The 16,961-nt window shown below is 41.5% G+C and overlaps 1 protein-coding gene across 18 annotated transcripts in view; it reads left to right on the forward strand.

Annotated features, from left to right (window-relative positions):
- The window catches only part of macf1a (microtubule actin crosslinking factor 1a), a 175,117-nt gene that overhangs the window by 147,755 nt on the left and 10,401 nt on the right, over window positions 1-16,961 (forward strand). For 15 of the 18 annotated variants that reach the window (XM_089123253.1, XM_089123258.1, XM_089123254.1 and 12 more), the window contains 34 exons: window positions 241-402; window positions 487-657; window positions 875-1,041; window positions 1,194-1,353; window positions 1,706-2,032; window positions 2,332-2,416; window positions 2,500-2,726; window positions 2,866-3,072; window positions 3,545-3,772; window positions 4,017-4,235; window positions 4,346-4,549; window positions 6,752-6,977; window positions 7,856-8,082; window positions 8,333-8,455; window positions 8,550-8,651; window positions 8,738-8,839; window positions 8,922-9,095; window positions 10,580-10,735; window positions 10,817-11,014; window positions 11,259-11,387; window positions 11,770-11,952; window positions 12,094-12,249; window positions 12,423-12,629; window positions 12,713-12,832; window positions 12,924-13,093; window positions 13,193-13,352; window positions 14,581-14,775; window positions 14,862-15,134; window positions 15,244-15,432; window positions 15,542-15,653; window positions 15,748-15,902; window positions 15,999-16,161; window positions 16,234-16,388; window positions 16,482-16,556. In XM_089123253.1, the coding sequence (XP_088979379.1) occupies window positions 241-402; window positions 487-657; window positions 875-1,041; window positions 1,194-1,353; window positions 1,706-2,032; window positions 2,332-2,416; window positions 2,500-2,726; window positions 2,866-3,072; window positions 3,545-3,772; window positions 4,017-4,235; window positions 4,346-4,549; window positions 6,752-6,977; window positions 7,856-8,082; window positions 8,333-8,455; window positions 8,550-8,651; window positions 8,738-8,839; window positions 8,922-9,095; window positions 10,580-10,735; window positions 10,817-11,014; window positions 11,259-11,387; window positions 11,770-11,952; window positions 12,094-12,249; window positions 12,423-12,629; window positions 12,713-12,832; window positions 12,924-13,093; window positions 13,193-13,352; window positions 14,581-14,775; window positions 14,862-15,134; window positions 15,244-15,432; window positions 15,542-15,653; window positions 15,748-15,902; window positions 15,999-16,161; window positions 16,234-16,388; window positions 16,482-16,556 (5,907 nt within the window). The remainder of the gene's footprint in view (window positions 1-240; window positions 403-486; window positions 658-874; window positions 1,042-1,193; window positions 1,354-1,705; window positions 2,033-2,331; window positions 2,417-2,499; window positions 2,727-2,865; window positions 3,073-3,544; window positions 3,773-4,016; window positions 4,236-4,345; window positions 4,550-6,751; window positions 6,978-7,855; window positions 8,083-8,332; window positions 8,456-8,549; window positions 8,652-8,737; window positions 8,840-8,921; window positions 9,096-10,579; window positions 10,736-10,816; window positions 11,015-11,258; window positions 11,388-11,769; window positions 11,953-12,093; window positions 12,250-12,422; window positions 12,630-12,712; window positions 12,833-12,923; window positions 13,094-13,192; window positions 13,353-14,580; window positions 14,776-14,861; window positions 15,135-15,243; window positions 15,433-15,541; window positions 15,654-15,747; window positions 15,903-15,998; window positions 16,162-16,233; window positions 16,389-16,481; window positions 16,557-16,961) is intronic. The other 3 variants (XM_089123260.1, XM_089123251.1, XM_089123252.1) reach the window with 1 other exon arrangement.

Below are 16,961 nucleotides of genomic sequence, written 5' to 3' on the forward strand. Positions count from 1 at the left end.
TGTAGTGTTAGTCTAGTTGGAGAAATAGAGCTGTACAATGTTGCTGCTGAGGCTCTGGATTTAATTTCATTCAATGTGTGGGGGCTAAAAACTGCTTTCCCATTTATAAATGGCCATGCCACCATTATCATGTTGTTGTGTTTGTACAGCCTTGACCTGATTAGACACATTCAATATAACAAGAGGGTTGGTTATGCACTACTCAAGTCACTTGTTCTCTCTCTATCACTCAAACTTTAGGCAGTTGAAAGGGAGCAGTTTGACAGCATTCAGCCTAAACTGCAGCATGTCAATGCAGTGGGTCAAGGTCTTATCCAGAGTGCAGCCAAACACACCGACACTCAGGCACTGGAACATGACTTGGAGACCACCAACCTGCGCTGGAACTCCCTCAACAAGAGGGTAAGCTTGCATCTATTTTTAGCCTGCTTTCTTAATGGATTGAGAGAAAGTCTTTTTGAATTTTTTTTATGATTTTATTCACAGGTTGCTGAAAGAATCGCACAGCTGCAGGAGGCCCTGTTGCACTGTGGGAAGTTCCAAGATGCTCTAGAGCCACTCTTGAGCTGGCTGAGTGACACAGAGGAGCTCATAGTCAATCAGAAACCTCCATCCGCTGAGTACCGTGTGGTCAAGGCACAAATTCAGGAGCAGAAGGTTACATTTAAATCAATTTTGAATTGAATTAATTTTCAATACATTTTAAAGATGGTTTGTTTTAAAATTAATTGATACCTACATTTAAAACTTTTTTTCATTTATATATTCATTTTTCAGTCAAGTTTAAAGACTGTTAGACTAATCTATCCTTCTACTTAATATAAAATAGGTAAATATAGGTCACTAACCTGTATTCCATATTTTTATATGCAAGCTGCTGCAACGGTTGCTGGATGACCGCCGTGGGACGGTAGAGATGATCAGGGCAGAAGGAGAGCGTATCGCTGCTACGGCCGAGACGCAAGACAGAGACAAAATCCAGAAACAACTTAAGAGCCTAGGAGAGAGATGGACAAACCTGCTGGAAAAGGCCAGCGCCAGGTAAACTCCATTATCAGACACCCAGACACAACCATAAAACCTCTTAATCAAATCTCTTACTCAGAACTCAATCACTTGGTTGCTTTACAAGGCCATAAAATAGAGTAGAATAAAAATATAACACGGATTTCCTCCTAACCTGACGTCCTCAGGCAACGGCAGCTAGAGGAGCTGCAGGTGTTGGCGCTGCAGTTCCACGAGGCTGTGGAGCCCCTCGGGGAATGGTTGAGCGCAACAGAGAGACGTTTGAGCTCCGCTGAGCCAATGGGAACCCAGACCTCCAAAATCACACAGCAGATTGTACGGCACAAGGTAGAGTATATGCAACACCTGGGAGAGATGTGTCCTGGAACTGACTAGAAATGCAGAGGAGAGAACAGATTGTCGGTCTCCTGTGGTTTTAAATGGACAAGTAGGAATGCAGTTATCTAAGAAGGCACGGATGGTCGTGATCCTGCCCACATCCTTTCCGTTTTTCAGTTTAATTTCATCATTTTTTTATGGTTGTGTTCCCATCTCACCTTATTTTTTGCTTGCATCAGTTAATTATGATTTATCCTTGTTTTGCGTTGTCATGAATGTTTATGTTTGTCTTGTCTTTTTTTTTTCCTCCTTCGACTCACCCCATCCCATCACGTCTCTTTAATCTGGGATATAATCCCAGGCTCTCCATGAGGAGGTGTCCTCTCGGGAGAATGATGTAGACCATCTTGAGATGCTCAGCCAATCACTGCACCCGCTCAGCTGTGTGGCTGATCGAAATTGGCTGGGCGATCGTGTGGCGGCAGTGCGCAATGGGCACACAGAGCTGCGTGATTGGTGCGATCGGAGAGAGGCCATGCTGGAGCAGGCCCTGGCCAATGCACAGCTATTTGGAGAGGAAGAGGTGGAAGTCCTTAACTGGCTAGCTGAGGTGGCCCAGAGACTGGCTGAAGTTTCAGTACAGAGTTATCAGCCGGAGCTACTAGAGCAGCAACACAAACACACACTGGTACGGTTTTGCAGGGTGTTGCAGTCCAGGACCAACAATGCAGTAAAAGTTCACTTTAGAGAAGATGAATACTGCCAAGCGGCCCTCATCCGAAAAAATTGCTGTCACTCACTGAAGAAAGAGTTACACTAGGGCTGTCAGCCAAATAAATTACATAAAATGCTGGTTAATTTTTCTAATTAATTACATGTACCAATAATTGCTGAGAAAAGCATCCAAATTAAAAAAATATATTGATTACATTCTGATCTTTAATTTACTTTTCCTGAGTTAATGTTTATATTGCTGGTCCCCTACAGGCTCTTAATGAAGAGATTATCAGCAGGAAGAAGACTGTGGACCAGGCAATTAAGAATGGACAAGCTCTGCTTAAACAAACCACTGGTACTTTACCATCCAGTCTTTGTTCATTGGTCTATTACCAAATTCCTCCGTTGATTTGTAATCATGTTTGATCTATGTGGCAGGTGAGGAGGTCCTGTTGATCCAGGAGAAGTTAGATGGTATCAAAAGCCGCTACGCAGAGATGACAGCGGGCAGCAGCAAGGCCCTTCGTATTCTGGAACAGGCCCTTCATTTGGCCACACGATTTGCTAGCTCACACGATGACATCAACCAATGGTTGGATAGCGTGGAGGCGGAGCTTAACAACGTTGAGGCAGATACAACACCAGCCTATCAGGACAGACAGAGGGTGAGGATGTCTACTTTTTTTATCAGTAGTTCATGAATTACTTTTATCTTTTCTTTAGATCGTAAGCAGCTATTTTTGTTTTAGCTAAGCATGTCTTCAGTCCATTCATTATTTTATGTTGTGTGTATTTTTGCCTCAGGAGCTGAAGTGCGTGTCTGCTGAGAAAAGGCTAGTTCTGGACACTGTGAATGAGGTAGGCAGTGCTTTACTGGATCTGGTGCCCTGGCGTGCACGGGAAGGCCTTGACCGCCTGGTCGCCGATGCCAATCAGCGCTACCGCCAAGCAGACGAGACCATCACACAGAGAGTGCAGTTAGTGCAGGCTGCCATCCAAAGGTCACAGCAGGTACTGCAACAGATACTGTACATTTAAATGTCTGTGTATTTCATTAAAGGATTAGTTCACTTTTAAATGAAAAATACCCCATTATTTACTCTCAAATTTTTTGAGCTTCATACTGATGGTTGAAATTCACTGCCATTATCAAGCTCAGAAGCGTCACGGTGTTAATTAATATAACTCTGATTGTATTCATCTGACAGAAGAAAGTCATACACACCTAGGATGGATTGAGGGTGAACTATTCCTTTAACACTGAACCAACTTAAACAACAAAATATGAATTATAATAAGTTTAATAATAAAATGTATAATTAATATATATATATACATACATAAACTATTACTTAAGCATTATTCTTATTATTCTTTGCAAACATTGGTATTTTCTTTTAGAAAGTAGTTTTATCTCATTTTTTATAATATTCACTTTATTTGCTTATTGTTTTCATTCTATTTTAAAATGTTATTGTTTCAGTATGAAGAGGCAGTCGATGCGGAGCTGACCTGGGTTGGAGAGACAGAGAGGAAGTTAGCATCTCTGGGGCCTCTGAGTCTGGAGCCCGATGTGACTGTGACACAGCTGCAGGTGCAGAGAGCCTTTAACATTGACATCATCCGTCACAAAGACACCGTGGACCAACTCCTTAAGACACGAGACGACATCCTAGAGAGCTGCAGTGAACAGCAGAGAGAGGCTCTGAAGGTTAGAAACAAAATAAAGATAAAAGGAGAGGGAGGGAGGGGGCAGAGTAATCCATGTACTGTAATTATTCTTCAGCGAAAGGTTAGATTAGGAAAATTGAATTGCTGTGACTCATGTGTTTTCCGGCGGAGATTTGATTTGTCGAGTCATGTTTGGGAAAAACAACAGTGCAAACTTGTTTTTCAGTCTCTCAAAAGACTAATTTGGTTGACCCTCTAAAACCTCTTTCCTTTTCCTCCTGTAGATGAAGACGGACTCTTTAAGTGCTCGTTATGAAGCAGTAAATCAGAGTCATGCTGAGCGCTTCTCAGCTCTGGAGCAGGCTCAGGTGCTGGTGGCTCGTTTCTGGGAGACACATGAGGAACTTGAACCCTGGCTGGGCGAGACCGAGACTCTGATTGCCCAGCTACCCCTTCCCGCCATCGACACAGAGGCACTCAGACAACAGCAAGAACAGATGAGGGTAACTGGGCTTCTTGCAGATGAAGGACTTGAGTCTCTTTTGCGGTTATAGAAATGGGTTAAGATGCTCAAAACTGACACATGACATGTTTCATACGTTTTTCTTTCTAGCTTCTGAGAGAATCCATCTCTGAGCACAAACCACACATAGACAAACTGCTAAAGATCGGCCCACAGCTGGCAGAATTGAGTGCCCAGGAAGGAGCAACAGTGAGACAACGTTTTAATGAAGCAGAGCGACGTTACATCAAAATCAAAGAAGACGTCAAAAGTAGAGCCACAGCACTGGATGAAGCAGTGTCACAATCTGTCCAGGTATTTGCTCCAAAATGCTAGCATGCTTACTTTGGGGTTTGGACTGCTGCCCAGCTTGTGATCTATTTAAGAGCTCACAGTTCAGCATTATATAGCACAGTACCAACAAATTTTGTCATCATCATGTTTTCTATTACTTTTAGTTCATTTAAGCTATTTTAAATGACAATTCACTTTTAATTAACCATTGTTTCGCTCTAAGTCATTTTTTTTTGTAAATAACATCGATTCTTCCTGCTGGCCTGTTGCATGCTGTTGAATTAACGCATTGTACTGTTTCTCCACCTCCATCCCTTCAAACTCCACCTGTCCCAACCCTGTGCCCCGTATCCCATCACCCTCACCTTTCCATACCTGTATCCCTTAAACTTCCCCCATTCCTGCTTGCAAATCTCCCCTTGCCTATTCCCTCCACCTCTCCCTCCCATGTCCGTTTGGTCCATCCGTCCGCCCATCACTCATGTTTGTGGATGTGCTGTGTGTGTCCATCCCTCCATCATCACTGCTCTCTGCATCACCCTCAGCTGGTAGAGGTAAGAACACCATCACCTGCTGATTTAAACTCTGATATAACATGTGTATTGGATTGAGAATCAGGAATTTTCAATAATTGTTAAAATATCAAAAAACTTTATTTCTTTCTGATGAAACAGGTTTGTGATATGCACTAGTTTTAGTTTACATCACTTGACCTAAAGGCAGTGTCTTGTTGGTATATGACAAGAACAAGAAAATGGGCAAATATTAAATATACATTTTGATTCCTTATTTCTTATTCTAAATATCCTTATTCTACTGTATATTTTGCCTTTAGGATAATAGATTTTTGACACCTCCTTCCAGTCCCTACCCCATGCTCAATTTTAAGAAGAAAAAAAAAAAATTTTTTCTTTTTTTTTTTCACTTTAAAGCTACACTGTGTAACTATTAGTTCTTTCAAAAATATATGTGCACATTAAAGGGTTAGTTCACCCAAAAATGAAAATTCTGTCAGTATTTACTCACCCTCATGTTGTTCCAACCCCGTAAGACCTTCGTTCATTTTCGGAACACAAATTAAGATATTTAAGATATTAAGATCGCTCCTGTATACAGTCCATAGGCTTCTTGAGGGACTGGCTCTTGCTGTCCCCGAAAAGTCATTAAAGACATCGTTAAAATAGTCCAAGTGACTACAGGGGCTCAATCTTAAGTTTATCAAACGACGAGAACACTTTTGTGCGCAAAAAAACAACAAAAATAACGACTTTATTTCAACTATTCACTTCCTTCTCCATGAGCCTGTAAGTCAGTTAACGTAGTGTGATTGCGTAGAGCTACGTCACACGTAGGCTCACTATTGGCCGACGCTGGTCATGTGTGTGTGATGCGTGTGACGTACAATAACAGAAGCTTACGCTATTAAACTAGTAACCTGACTCGCGCAGAGGGAGAAATAAACGAATAGTTGAAATAAAGTCGTTATTTTTGTTGTTTTTTTGCGCACAAAAGTGTTCTCGTCGTTTGATAAACTTAAGATTGAGCCCCTGTAGTCACTTGGACTATTTTAACGATGTCTTTAATGACTTTTCGAGGACAGCAAGAGCCAGTACTTCAAGAAGCCTATGGACTGTATGCAGGAGCGATCTTAATATCTTAAATATCTTAATTTGTGTTCCGAAGATGTTTTCATTTTTGGGTGAACTAACCCTTTAATGTATATTTACTTCGTTCAAGTAATAAAGTATTCTCGTGAGTGTATAATATGCCATTGAAAATACATACGGGTAAGGGGTTCTAATGCCTGTCGCTCCATCTTGAAAGTACATTAGCCAAAGAGGGACATACCCGTTAATTCAAGCTTCGCCTTTTGCGTTTACGTTTCAGTTAACACACATGGACGAGGTCGAAATGGAAGCCATGTTAATCTTGGACTACATTGGCCACCGTAGGAGTTAAAACGAAATCAGAATTGAGAGGAATAGAAACTAATATTCACTGGGTGATCATATACCTTTTCACCTCTAGATGGGGGTAAAAATCACACAGTGTAGCTTTAAGAACAGCAGCATACACTTTTCAGTACTTGTATTTCTTATTTAGCTTCAGCTTTTTTTGCATGTGGCCGGGATAATTTTCCCCTCCTCCAAATGTCTGGTCCTTCTCCAGTTACTTTTGTGTGCTGTATTTGTTTTGATTGTCATCTTCTTTCTCTCCATTCAGTTCCATGATAAAATGGACCCTCTGTTGGAGACTCTGGAAGGGGCGGTCCAGCGCTTGCGGCTGCCCCCTCCAGTGGCCGCTGAGGTGGAAAAGATCCGGGAACAACTGACAGAGCACCGGGCAACAGGACTAGAGCTGGACAAACTCTTGCCATCTTTCAGCGCCCTGTGTACCCGAGGAGAAGAGCTCATCAGTCGAGCCCCACACGATGATCCTGCCGCACAGGGTAAAGATCTTTCATCTGAAATGATGCTATATGGCTGTATGAAATACTCCATTCTATGTTGAAAGGGATATAATTAGTTTATAGTAGGATATAGTTCTATGTTTACTGAATATAGTTAGTTTCATCAGCAGAAGTCAGCTTCAAGACTCTCACAGAGGTTTGTAGGCCGCCCCGCCTACAGTTACAAAGATCTCAGCAGTTATACCATTTCCAAGGTCTAAGCTATGTCATTGCTTACAGGTTGAATGATTCTCATTGGCTAAGAAATAGATAAACAGTAATTTTCCACACATATACAGATAGACGGAAGCATATCTCCATCGATGTGCAAAACAACAATTCAGTCAACTCCAATAATGGCAGTGGTTCCTTAACATGCAAACAAGAAGACTAACAAACACACCGACACTCTGCTTTTCCAAGGTTGGATTTGGCCAGGCTCTAAATATAAACAGGAGAATCGTCTCAAAACATCAAGATAATGCCTTTTTTCTCTCAAGGATAGCTAAACTTTAGTCTAACTGGAAAGTAAGGCTTTAACAAAGAAATGGTCCTCAAACACAAAACAAAGCCCCTATTTCATTTTTGGAAGCCGGGCTAAATGAGCAAGCACTGTTACTGCATTCAGATATCAAATACAGACGTTAAAGAGTACATGAGAAGAACATTTCAGTAATCACACTGGTAACTTCTATAACAAAGTAAAATCTCACAAGCCTAGAGAACTCATTCAACTCATTTGATATTTAGAAGGAAAAACAATGACTAATACCTTGATTATAATTACTCTTCATTACATGTACATTGAAGCAGCAGTGGATTCCAATCCACCCCCTTCGATGTGTTTTGATAAATCTGCATTCTCTTCCCATCCTCAGCGGTGCGTTCACGACTCTTGCGTCTGCGCTCTCTGTGGGATGAAATCAGGCAGAGGGCGGAGGAAAGAGAAGGTAAACTTCAGGATGTTTTAGATCTCGCCGGAAAGTTCTGGGCTGACATGGGCGCTCTTCTGAGCACGCTCCGTGACTCTCAGGACATCGTGAAAGACCTGGAGGACCCGGGGGTGGATCCCTCACTCATAAAACAACAAATAGAGGCAGCAGAGGTCAGTCCAACAAAAGAGATGGATGTCTTTTTCTTAGGTTAAAATCAGTTTTCGCTAAGGATGTACAAAAAAAAAAAAAATTCAAAAACGACAAGGTCACTGTGAACAAATGATTGGTGCCAAGCGACATCCTTACTTATAACCCAAAATGTGTCTAATTATGTGTCCAGTTTTATAAAACAGTCCTTGAGTAGATCGAACTACATAATGTTGTGTTAAGACAAAGATGATGTTTTTATCTCACACTCAGGCCATTAAGGCAGAGACAGATGGGCTGAGGGAAGAGCTGGAGATTGTACAAACTCTTGGAGCTGACCTTATCTTTGCCTGTGGAGAGACAGAGAAACCAGAGGTCAAGAAAACCATTGATGAGGTGAGAGGGTTGAGGGATAATAAGACATGTGGGGAATGCCCCTCTTCACTCAAGTTTAAACATAATATCTCCATGTTGTTGATTTGACACACAGATGAATGCCGCCTGGGAAGGTTTGAACCGCACGTGGAGAGAGAGAATGGAGAGACTTGAAGAGGCCATGACTGACTCTGTGCAGTACCAGGATGCTCTTCAGGTTATTATTTCTCTGTTGGTACAGCAGAATCTGCCCTGATTGGCCAAGCCAACTTTGTGTTCACATTCATCACTTTGTCTCCTCAGGGCATGTTTGACTACTTGGACAATGCTGTCATTAAATTGTGTGACATGCCAGCTGTGGGGACAGACCTCAGCACTGTCAAACAACAGATAGAGGAGCTCAAGGTTTGAATCAGGCCTTATTTACTCTTATCTCTCAAATTGCTTTGAGAAAAGGATTGACCCTTTTTCTTTGTACATGACACAGCAATATAAAGTTGAGGTGTACCAGCAGCAGATTGACATGGAGAAGCTTAGTCACCAAGGAGAGCTGCTGGTCAGGAAAGTGAACGACCAGACAGACCGAGACATGATTCAAGAGCCTCTTACTGAGCTACGCCACCTGTGGGACAACCTGGTGGACAAAATCACAATCAGACAGGTGAGGAAAGAGAGACAGTTTTCTTATCTCTGACAACTTTTTGCATTTACCAACACATTACATAAATAGATTATTCAGACTCGGATGAGACATTATAAAATGCAGATAAATGCACACCAGCCTATTTAAAACAGCCTACAGTTAAGCTAATGAATGATTATTTAATTCTTAAATTGTTGTTATTATTAATAATACAATATTTCACTTGGAAGTCCGTCTAACTCGGTCCAATGGCGTTTTCCGATAGAACGGGTGAAGTAATCAGTAATTTGATTACAATTAAGCTTTTATTTCACAACATAGAATGCCAATTGGTCTAACCTAGGGGTGGTGATGGCGCAGTGGATAAGACGCATGCCTTTGGTGTGAGAGACCCAGGTTCGAATCCACTGTGAGACACCAATGTGTCCCTGAGCAAGACACTTAAATCCTAGTTGCTCCAGAGGCGTGCGACCTCTGACATATATAGCAATTAAGTCGCTTTGGATAAAAGCGTCAGCTAAATGTAAATGGTCAATGGTCATTTATATAAAAGTTTAGCAGCACATTTGATTATTCTTTTCAACTCGTTAACAGTTCATATTAGGAAGCTATGTCGCTTTGAGGTCCTCACGCCTTCTTTTTAACCTTGGTCTCACGATTACGAGTTCGCCAGTTTGGTCATAGCCCCCCATGGAATTGCATACACTTAAATTTGATGTAATGTTTACTTCAGGCACAGGTATGGCCACTACTACAGATATAAGTCAAACAACATTACTTCTCTTATAATAGCTTTGGATTGGTTTCCAATGTACACTTATCTAAAGTAAGTAACATTAAATAAAAACAGAGGGTAAGACAAGGCATTTTTGCTGTCCTAAACGACATGAAAACTTCTCTCACATTGAAACGTTTGCTAACAATGGGAATTTGCGTTCAGAGTTTACTCCTTTTGGGCGCAGAATGCCAATAGCCTGGAAGACACACCCTCCTCTGTGTGCAAGTTATCTCTAAACTCTTAAGAACTTTATTACCTTTTGGTTTACTTCTTTGCGAATTAGACATTTGTACCAGTCACACTGAGACATTTCAAATGATAGCAAACATGTATACTACTGTATAATTATTATTATCATTAAACCATATCGATTTTTGGTGACTAATCTGGTGGTCTCAGTGTGAGAGAGAGAGAACATTGGGGAGGTGATTGACTCAGGATGCTGGTTTCTCACGAGAGACTCAAATGTTTATTTCATGAAAAGTCGTATGTCTTCTCAGGGAGTGGTCATTCCTCAACCAGACTGCCCGGCATTTTCTAATTTCTCAATTCTTACAAACTTATTGAATATTGGGTCTTGGAATTGTAAAATAGAGAATGAGAATAATACTACTAAATTGATTTAAATTCAATCAAAAATCATTGTTGTGTAGTTACTGCATTTTAGAGGGAAGACATGAAAGGCTTACTCTTAATTGTTTTGATTCTGTCTTCTCTCTACCAGCACAAACTGGAGGGTGCGCTCTTGGCTCTAGGTCAGTTCCAGCATGCTCTCTCTGAGCTGCAGTCTTGGCTCAGTCACACTCACGCCACACTGGACACCCAGCGACCCATCAGCTCTGACCCCAAGGCCATCGAAATTGAGCTGGCTAAGCATCATGTACGTCACATTTGGCATCATTTTTTATGTTCTCTACTTTTGTTATTTCCGCAAATTCCTTCAATCAAGCTGCCTTTGTAGGTTTTAAGAAACGATGTGCTGTCCCATCGTGCCACTGTGGAGACAGTGAACAGAGCGGGCTCTGAGCTGCTGGAGTCCAGTCCTGGAGACGAAATCAACCACCTGAGAGACCAGCTGGATGAGCTCAACCGTAGCTGGAAGAACCTTCTGCTGAAGACTGATGAGAGGCAGAAGCTTTTGGAAGCTGCCCTGCAACAGGTGCTCTAGATATTACTACATCATTTGTATAAGAGATCTTTTTGAATGAATGCACCAAAAAAAAAGTACATCTGCATACGTTTGTAGTTTGAAATAAAAAAATTTTCAGTGGATTAAGTCGATTCAATAAAATGGATGCAGTTTGGAGGGTTGCTGTGCATGGAGAATGGTTCTCTTTAATGTTGTAGTACAGGTGTCGGATCAATTAGCTCATTGTCTTTCCCCTGCATGGTTTCTGTGTCAGGCGGAGGGTTTCCATGGAGAGTTGGAGGAGTTTCTGCAGTGGCTCAGACGCACAGAGAGTCAGCTGTCCGCTGCCAAACCCACAGGTGGCCTGCCTGAGACTGCCAGAGAGCAGCTGCAGCAACACATGGTACGATAAATGAGTTCACCTCACCCATTAGAGATCAAACCAGCCTCAAACATGTAATAAGACTTCTTATTACAATTTCAAATTATGGGAAATAGTTATAGTTTATTTATTTATCATTCTTTAGAAATAACAAGAAATCACCAAAAATGCACATTACGTGTATTATGTGCTTTTGCCATTTTTATTCGTTTTTGATTTTTTTTTTTTATTATCTCTATTTGGATTAAAAAATTTTTTTATTTCAATCAGATACCTAGGCAACAATATTTAAGTTTTTCATTTTATTTTATTTCAGCTTTATTTTGATTAATGAGAATATTTTTAGTTAACAATGACAATGATTATTGACTAATCAACTCACCTTCCTCTGTCCCGTTTATAGGAGCTCCAGACTCAGTTGACCCACAGGGGTGAGCAGTATCATCGCCTGCTGGATAAGGGAGAGTCCATTCTTCTGGCCAGAGGAGGGGAGGATGCTGGACCTGGTACCACCCAGACCCAACAGAACCTGGCCATGCTAACGAACAAGTGGGCCAGTCTCAATGCCAAAATGGATGACAGAAGGGTGAGGGAACCAAAGACTGATTTATGACCTTACATTCATGTTTAAAAAGTGGTTTCTTTAATTTATTAACAGGTTCATGAAATATTTTATTCTGCCTTCCAATTCTAATAGTTCTGTTTCTGTGTCCATCTCTTATTGCAGGGTAAACTGGAGGAAGCTGTCTCATTGGCGACAGGATTCCAATCCTCCCTGCAGGACACCATTAACTGGCTGACACAGGCAGAGCAGACTCTCAACATGGCTCAGCCACCCAGTCTCATTCTCGACACTGTCCTATTCCAGATAGATGAGCACAAGGTTGGTAGAAAATGTGGTTTACTTAGTTTTTATATCTGAAATGAATGCCACTTTCAAAAACATTCAAAAAAAATATCTCAACATAAGACCCCAAACATTTTGAGCGGTAGCTTTTGATGTTCCTGTTTATGTTAATACTTTTGGGAAACTTGAGTCCTTGTATTGCATTTCAGGTCTTTGTGAATGAGGTGAACACTCACAGAGAGCAGGTTCTGGCTCTAGAGAAAGCTGGCTCTCAGCTGCGATTTGCCAGTCTCAAACAGGATGTGGTTCTCATCAAGAACCTGCTGCTCAGTGTACAGGCCCGCTGGGACAAACTTGTACAGAGATCACTAGACAGAGGACGCCACCTCGATGAAGCCCGCAAGAGAGCCAAACAGGTACTGTTTGTTTGCTTTACTCTGTCTGTTGCTCTGTTCATACCTCTCTCCGTCTCTGATGTTGGTAATCTTCTCTTATCTAGTTTCATGAGGCCTGGAGGAAGCTGACAGACTGGTTGGAGGAAGCAGAAAGCAGACTGGACTCTGAACTGGAAATCTCTAATGAACCTGACAAGATTAAAATCCAACTGGCCAAACATAAGGTACAGCATTGCTGCATTAAAGAGTTTTGTGAAGCTGAAAACTTTAAGCCTTATCTCTTATGCCCTCCATCTTTTAATCACTGTACTTTAGGATTTCCAGAAGTCTCTTGGCTCCAAGCAGCCAGTGTATGACACCACAGTGCGCTCTGGGAAGGCCATGAGAGACAAAGCCACACTGCCGTCAGACACACAAAAACTGGATCATTTGTTGGGCGAGGTCCGTGACAAATGGGACACCGTGTGTGGAAAGAGCGTGGAGAGGTGAGAAGGACTGGAATAACCCATTTGGAATATGATTGGATGTAGAATGAAGTGAAACAAATACTGTATATCACTTGATGACGACGTTTTTCTTCTCAGGCAACACAAGTTGGAGGAAGCCCTCTTGTTCTCAGGTCAGTTCGCTGAGGCTCTCCAGGCACTTGTTGACTGGCTGTATCGTGTGGAACCTCAGCTTGCAGAGGACCAGCCTGTCCATGGAGATCTGGATCTCGTTTCCAACCTCATGGATTCTCATAAGGTACTAATAGGGTGATTCTTAGGAAATCTTGGTTTTAAAGATGAATTGATATTTGAAGACTTGCATAAACAAATTTCATTTGTAGGCATTAATTGTGCTAATATATTTTAAATCAGTTTAACCCTCAGGAGCTCTTCGTTTCGGAGTCACACTTGTTATCTTCCCGGTCAAAAGTGACCGGACACCTAAAAATTGAATTTCCTCCATCGCAGTAAAACCAAAGCAACTTATTTTTGTTCTATATTTATTCTTTGTATTTTAGTATTTTGAGACAATTTGATTGAATTTATTAATATTTATGCAATATTTATGGTCTATTTTGCCATGGAAAAATATATATATATTTATATATATATATATATATATATATATATATATTTTTTTTTTTTTAAATTATGAATGCAGCATTTTAGTTTAATATAGAGTCTAGGCCTTCAGAAAAAAAAAATATTTTTTGAAGAAAGAAAATTAGCACCATCTGGTTACAGTTTTGTGTGTTCACATACATAATGCCATAAAAGTCACCAAGTTTCGTAACATTTTGATGAAGCTGTGATTTTGAAAAATTCAATACATACTTTTTGTAATCCAAATTTGTTGGTGTGTATGTGTATAAAAGTGTGTTTGTATGTGTGTGTGTGTGTGTGTGGGTGGGTTTGTCTGTTTTGCCCTCTAGATGTTGTAGAGTGTCACCCCTTTCCTGCGGTGTACTTTTTTTTTTAGAATTGTGGCCGATTTGTCGATTGCACGTACAAAAATTCAGAGAATTTTTTTTTGTCAATTTCCCATTCATTTCCTATGGGTCGGTCATTTTTGACCGAAGACAACAAATGTGTCTATTTTTTTTTACGACCACTTAGCATGCTCGGATCATGACCTAAATTTTTTTTGTATTCACATACATAATGCCATAAAAGTCACCCAGTTTCATAACATTCCGATGAAGATGTGATTTTTAGAAATTCAAAACAGAAATGACCGAATAGCACCTGAGGGTTAAGACCTTTTTGACCATATTTTCCAAAACTATATATATATATATATATAAAAATGAGATATTTTAGTGTGGTCCTTGAAACCCAAAATATAATGTTTGAAAAGTCCTGGTAGTAGTATGCATGAACCCTGCATTATTGATGCAGTGAGGCTTGAATGAGACTCTTACTAGGAAAGTCATTTCTGAGTAGGACAGTTTCTTAGTGGTAGTGCTGTATTTATTGTTCCTCAGGTCTTCCAGAAGGAGCTGGGGAAAAGGACCAGTAGTGTGCAGGCTCTGAAACGGTCCGCTCGAGAGCTGATGGAGACGGGCCGGGACGACACCGCCTGGGTCAAAGTTCAACTGCAGGAGCTTAGCAACCGCTGGGAAACAGTCTGTGCCCTGTCCGTTATAAAACAGACTCGCCTCCAGCAGGCTCTCAAACAGGTACGTCTGACGGTTCTTTGAATGAAACCAAGAGCAGTGTTAATATTTTCTTCTGACTATCTCTTTTTCTCTCGCCTTTTCTGCAGGCAGAGGAGTTCCGCACAGCTGTTCAGATGTTGCTGGAGTGGCTGTCAGAGGCGGAGCAAACATTGCGTTTCCGTGGCGTCCTGCCAGAGGAGGTAGAGACTCTGCAGGTGCTATTGCACACGCACCGAGATTTCATGCAGACGGTGGAGGAGAAGAGAGTGGACGTGAATAAAGCTGCTGGCATGGGGGAAGCCATTCTAGCTGTGTGTCACCCAGACTGCATCACCACCATCAAACACTGGAACACCATCATCAGAGCTCGCTTTGAAGAGGTGAGAACTGACAAAAATGTAAACTGTGGCATCAGAAGCCTGTCTAGGCAAATAGTTAGACAGATGAGCCTCAAGCATAATATAACAGGTCTGAGTGTTTGCTGTACAGGTGCTGACATGGGCCAAACAGCACGAGCAGCGCTTGGAGACGGCTCTGGCCGAATTGCTCAACAATGCTTCACTACTGGAGGAGCTGTTGTCATGGTTACAGTGGGCGGAGACCACGCTGGTGCAGCGTGACACTGAACCACTCCCCCAGGACATCCCTCTACTGAAGACACTCATCACAGAGCATCAGGTTAGTGGGACACAATCATTCGTTCATATTCTGTCACTCGGTTGATTTAATGTTAATTGCATTGTTTAGTCCTGAGATGTTTCTTACTATTTTTGTTTTCTTCTATAAGGTGTTTATGGAAGAGATGACCCGAAAACAGCCTGATGTTGACAAAGTTACAAAGACATACAAGAGGAAACCAGCAGAACATCCCAGCAGTCTGTCAGACAGGAGAGGGGCCCGTAAGAAACTTTATCCTCAGCTGCACAGCTAAACTAACATAACGCATAACTTGCTGAGTAGTATTGAACACATTTTTCTGTGCCCTGCTTACAGGGAAACACCAGCAGCAGCAGCAACAACAGCATTCGGTACAGGTAACCAGTGGTAACCCTCGCCTCACCCAGCTCTGCTCTCGCTGGCAACAGGTGTGGCTGCTCGCACTCGATCGCCAGCGAAAGCTCAATGATGCCCTAGACAGACTAGAGGAGGTACTGCGTCTATTTTACATATACTTTTTTTTTTATTATTTTACTCTGTGTATTAAAATCTTAACAGTAGAAGTAATGACCTTTCTTCACGTTTAGCTTAAGGAGTTTGCCAACTTTGACTTTGATGTGTGGAGGAAGAAATACATGCGCTGGATGAACCACAAGAAGTCTCGCGTCATGGACTTCTTCAGACGCATCGACAAGGACCAGGACGGAAAAATCACACGCCAGGAGTTTATCGATGGCATCTTGGCATCAAGTACGGGCGCATGCACTTGCCTGTAATGAGGCTTTATTTTAATGCCGGTTTAACTATATATTTTGTTTGCAGAGTTCCCAACCAGCAAGCTGGAGATGACTGCTGTTGCTGATATCTTTGACCGTGATTGTGATGGCTACATCGACTACTATGAATTTGTAGCTGCTTTGCACCCCAACAAAGATGCTTACAGACCCACAACAGATGCTGATAAAATCGAGGACGAGGTATGGACGATGACAAGGAAATCTATTTTGTGGGTTTTGTATCATGTATTTTTGAGTAAAATCCTTTTTTTTTTTTTTTTTTTTGTATCCCAGGTCACCAGACAAGTGGCTCAATGCAAATGTGCCAAGAGGTTTCAGGTGGAGCAGATCGGAGAGAACAAGTACAGGGTGAGGTTCTGGAGCTCAATAGTAGAATTCAAGTCAAATATGACATTATAAATGAAAATGGCACTTACCACTGCTATGTTATCATCACACCTCCTCATTCAGATCATCCCTAAGCTTGCCATTATAATATCACGACTCTAACCAGCATCGCACTCTTTCAGTTACGTCAGTATGACTTGGCCATTTTGGAATAAAGGTGCATTGGCAGTTTTGTGTGTGTACATGATACCACCATAACACTTAACAGCAACATCCGAATGATGTGTGTGTGCTTCTCACCACCCAACTAATGATCTACCCATTGTTATAACAATTGCAGTCATGGTCAGTCAGTGGGTGGTCTTTCATACCCCAACATCATTATCCAGTGCGGTTAATGATCTTTGACAAGAGTGTTTACTAACT

The sequence above is a fragment of the Pimephales promelas genome, chromosome 18, assembly GCF_988280905.1.
Source record: "Pimephales promelas chromosome 18, fPimPro1.hap1.1, whole genome shotgun sequence".
Classification (NCBI taxonomy): Eukaryota; Metazoa; Chordata; class Actinopteri; order Cypriniformes; family Leuciscidae; genus Pimephales; species Pimephales promelas.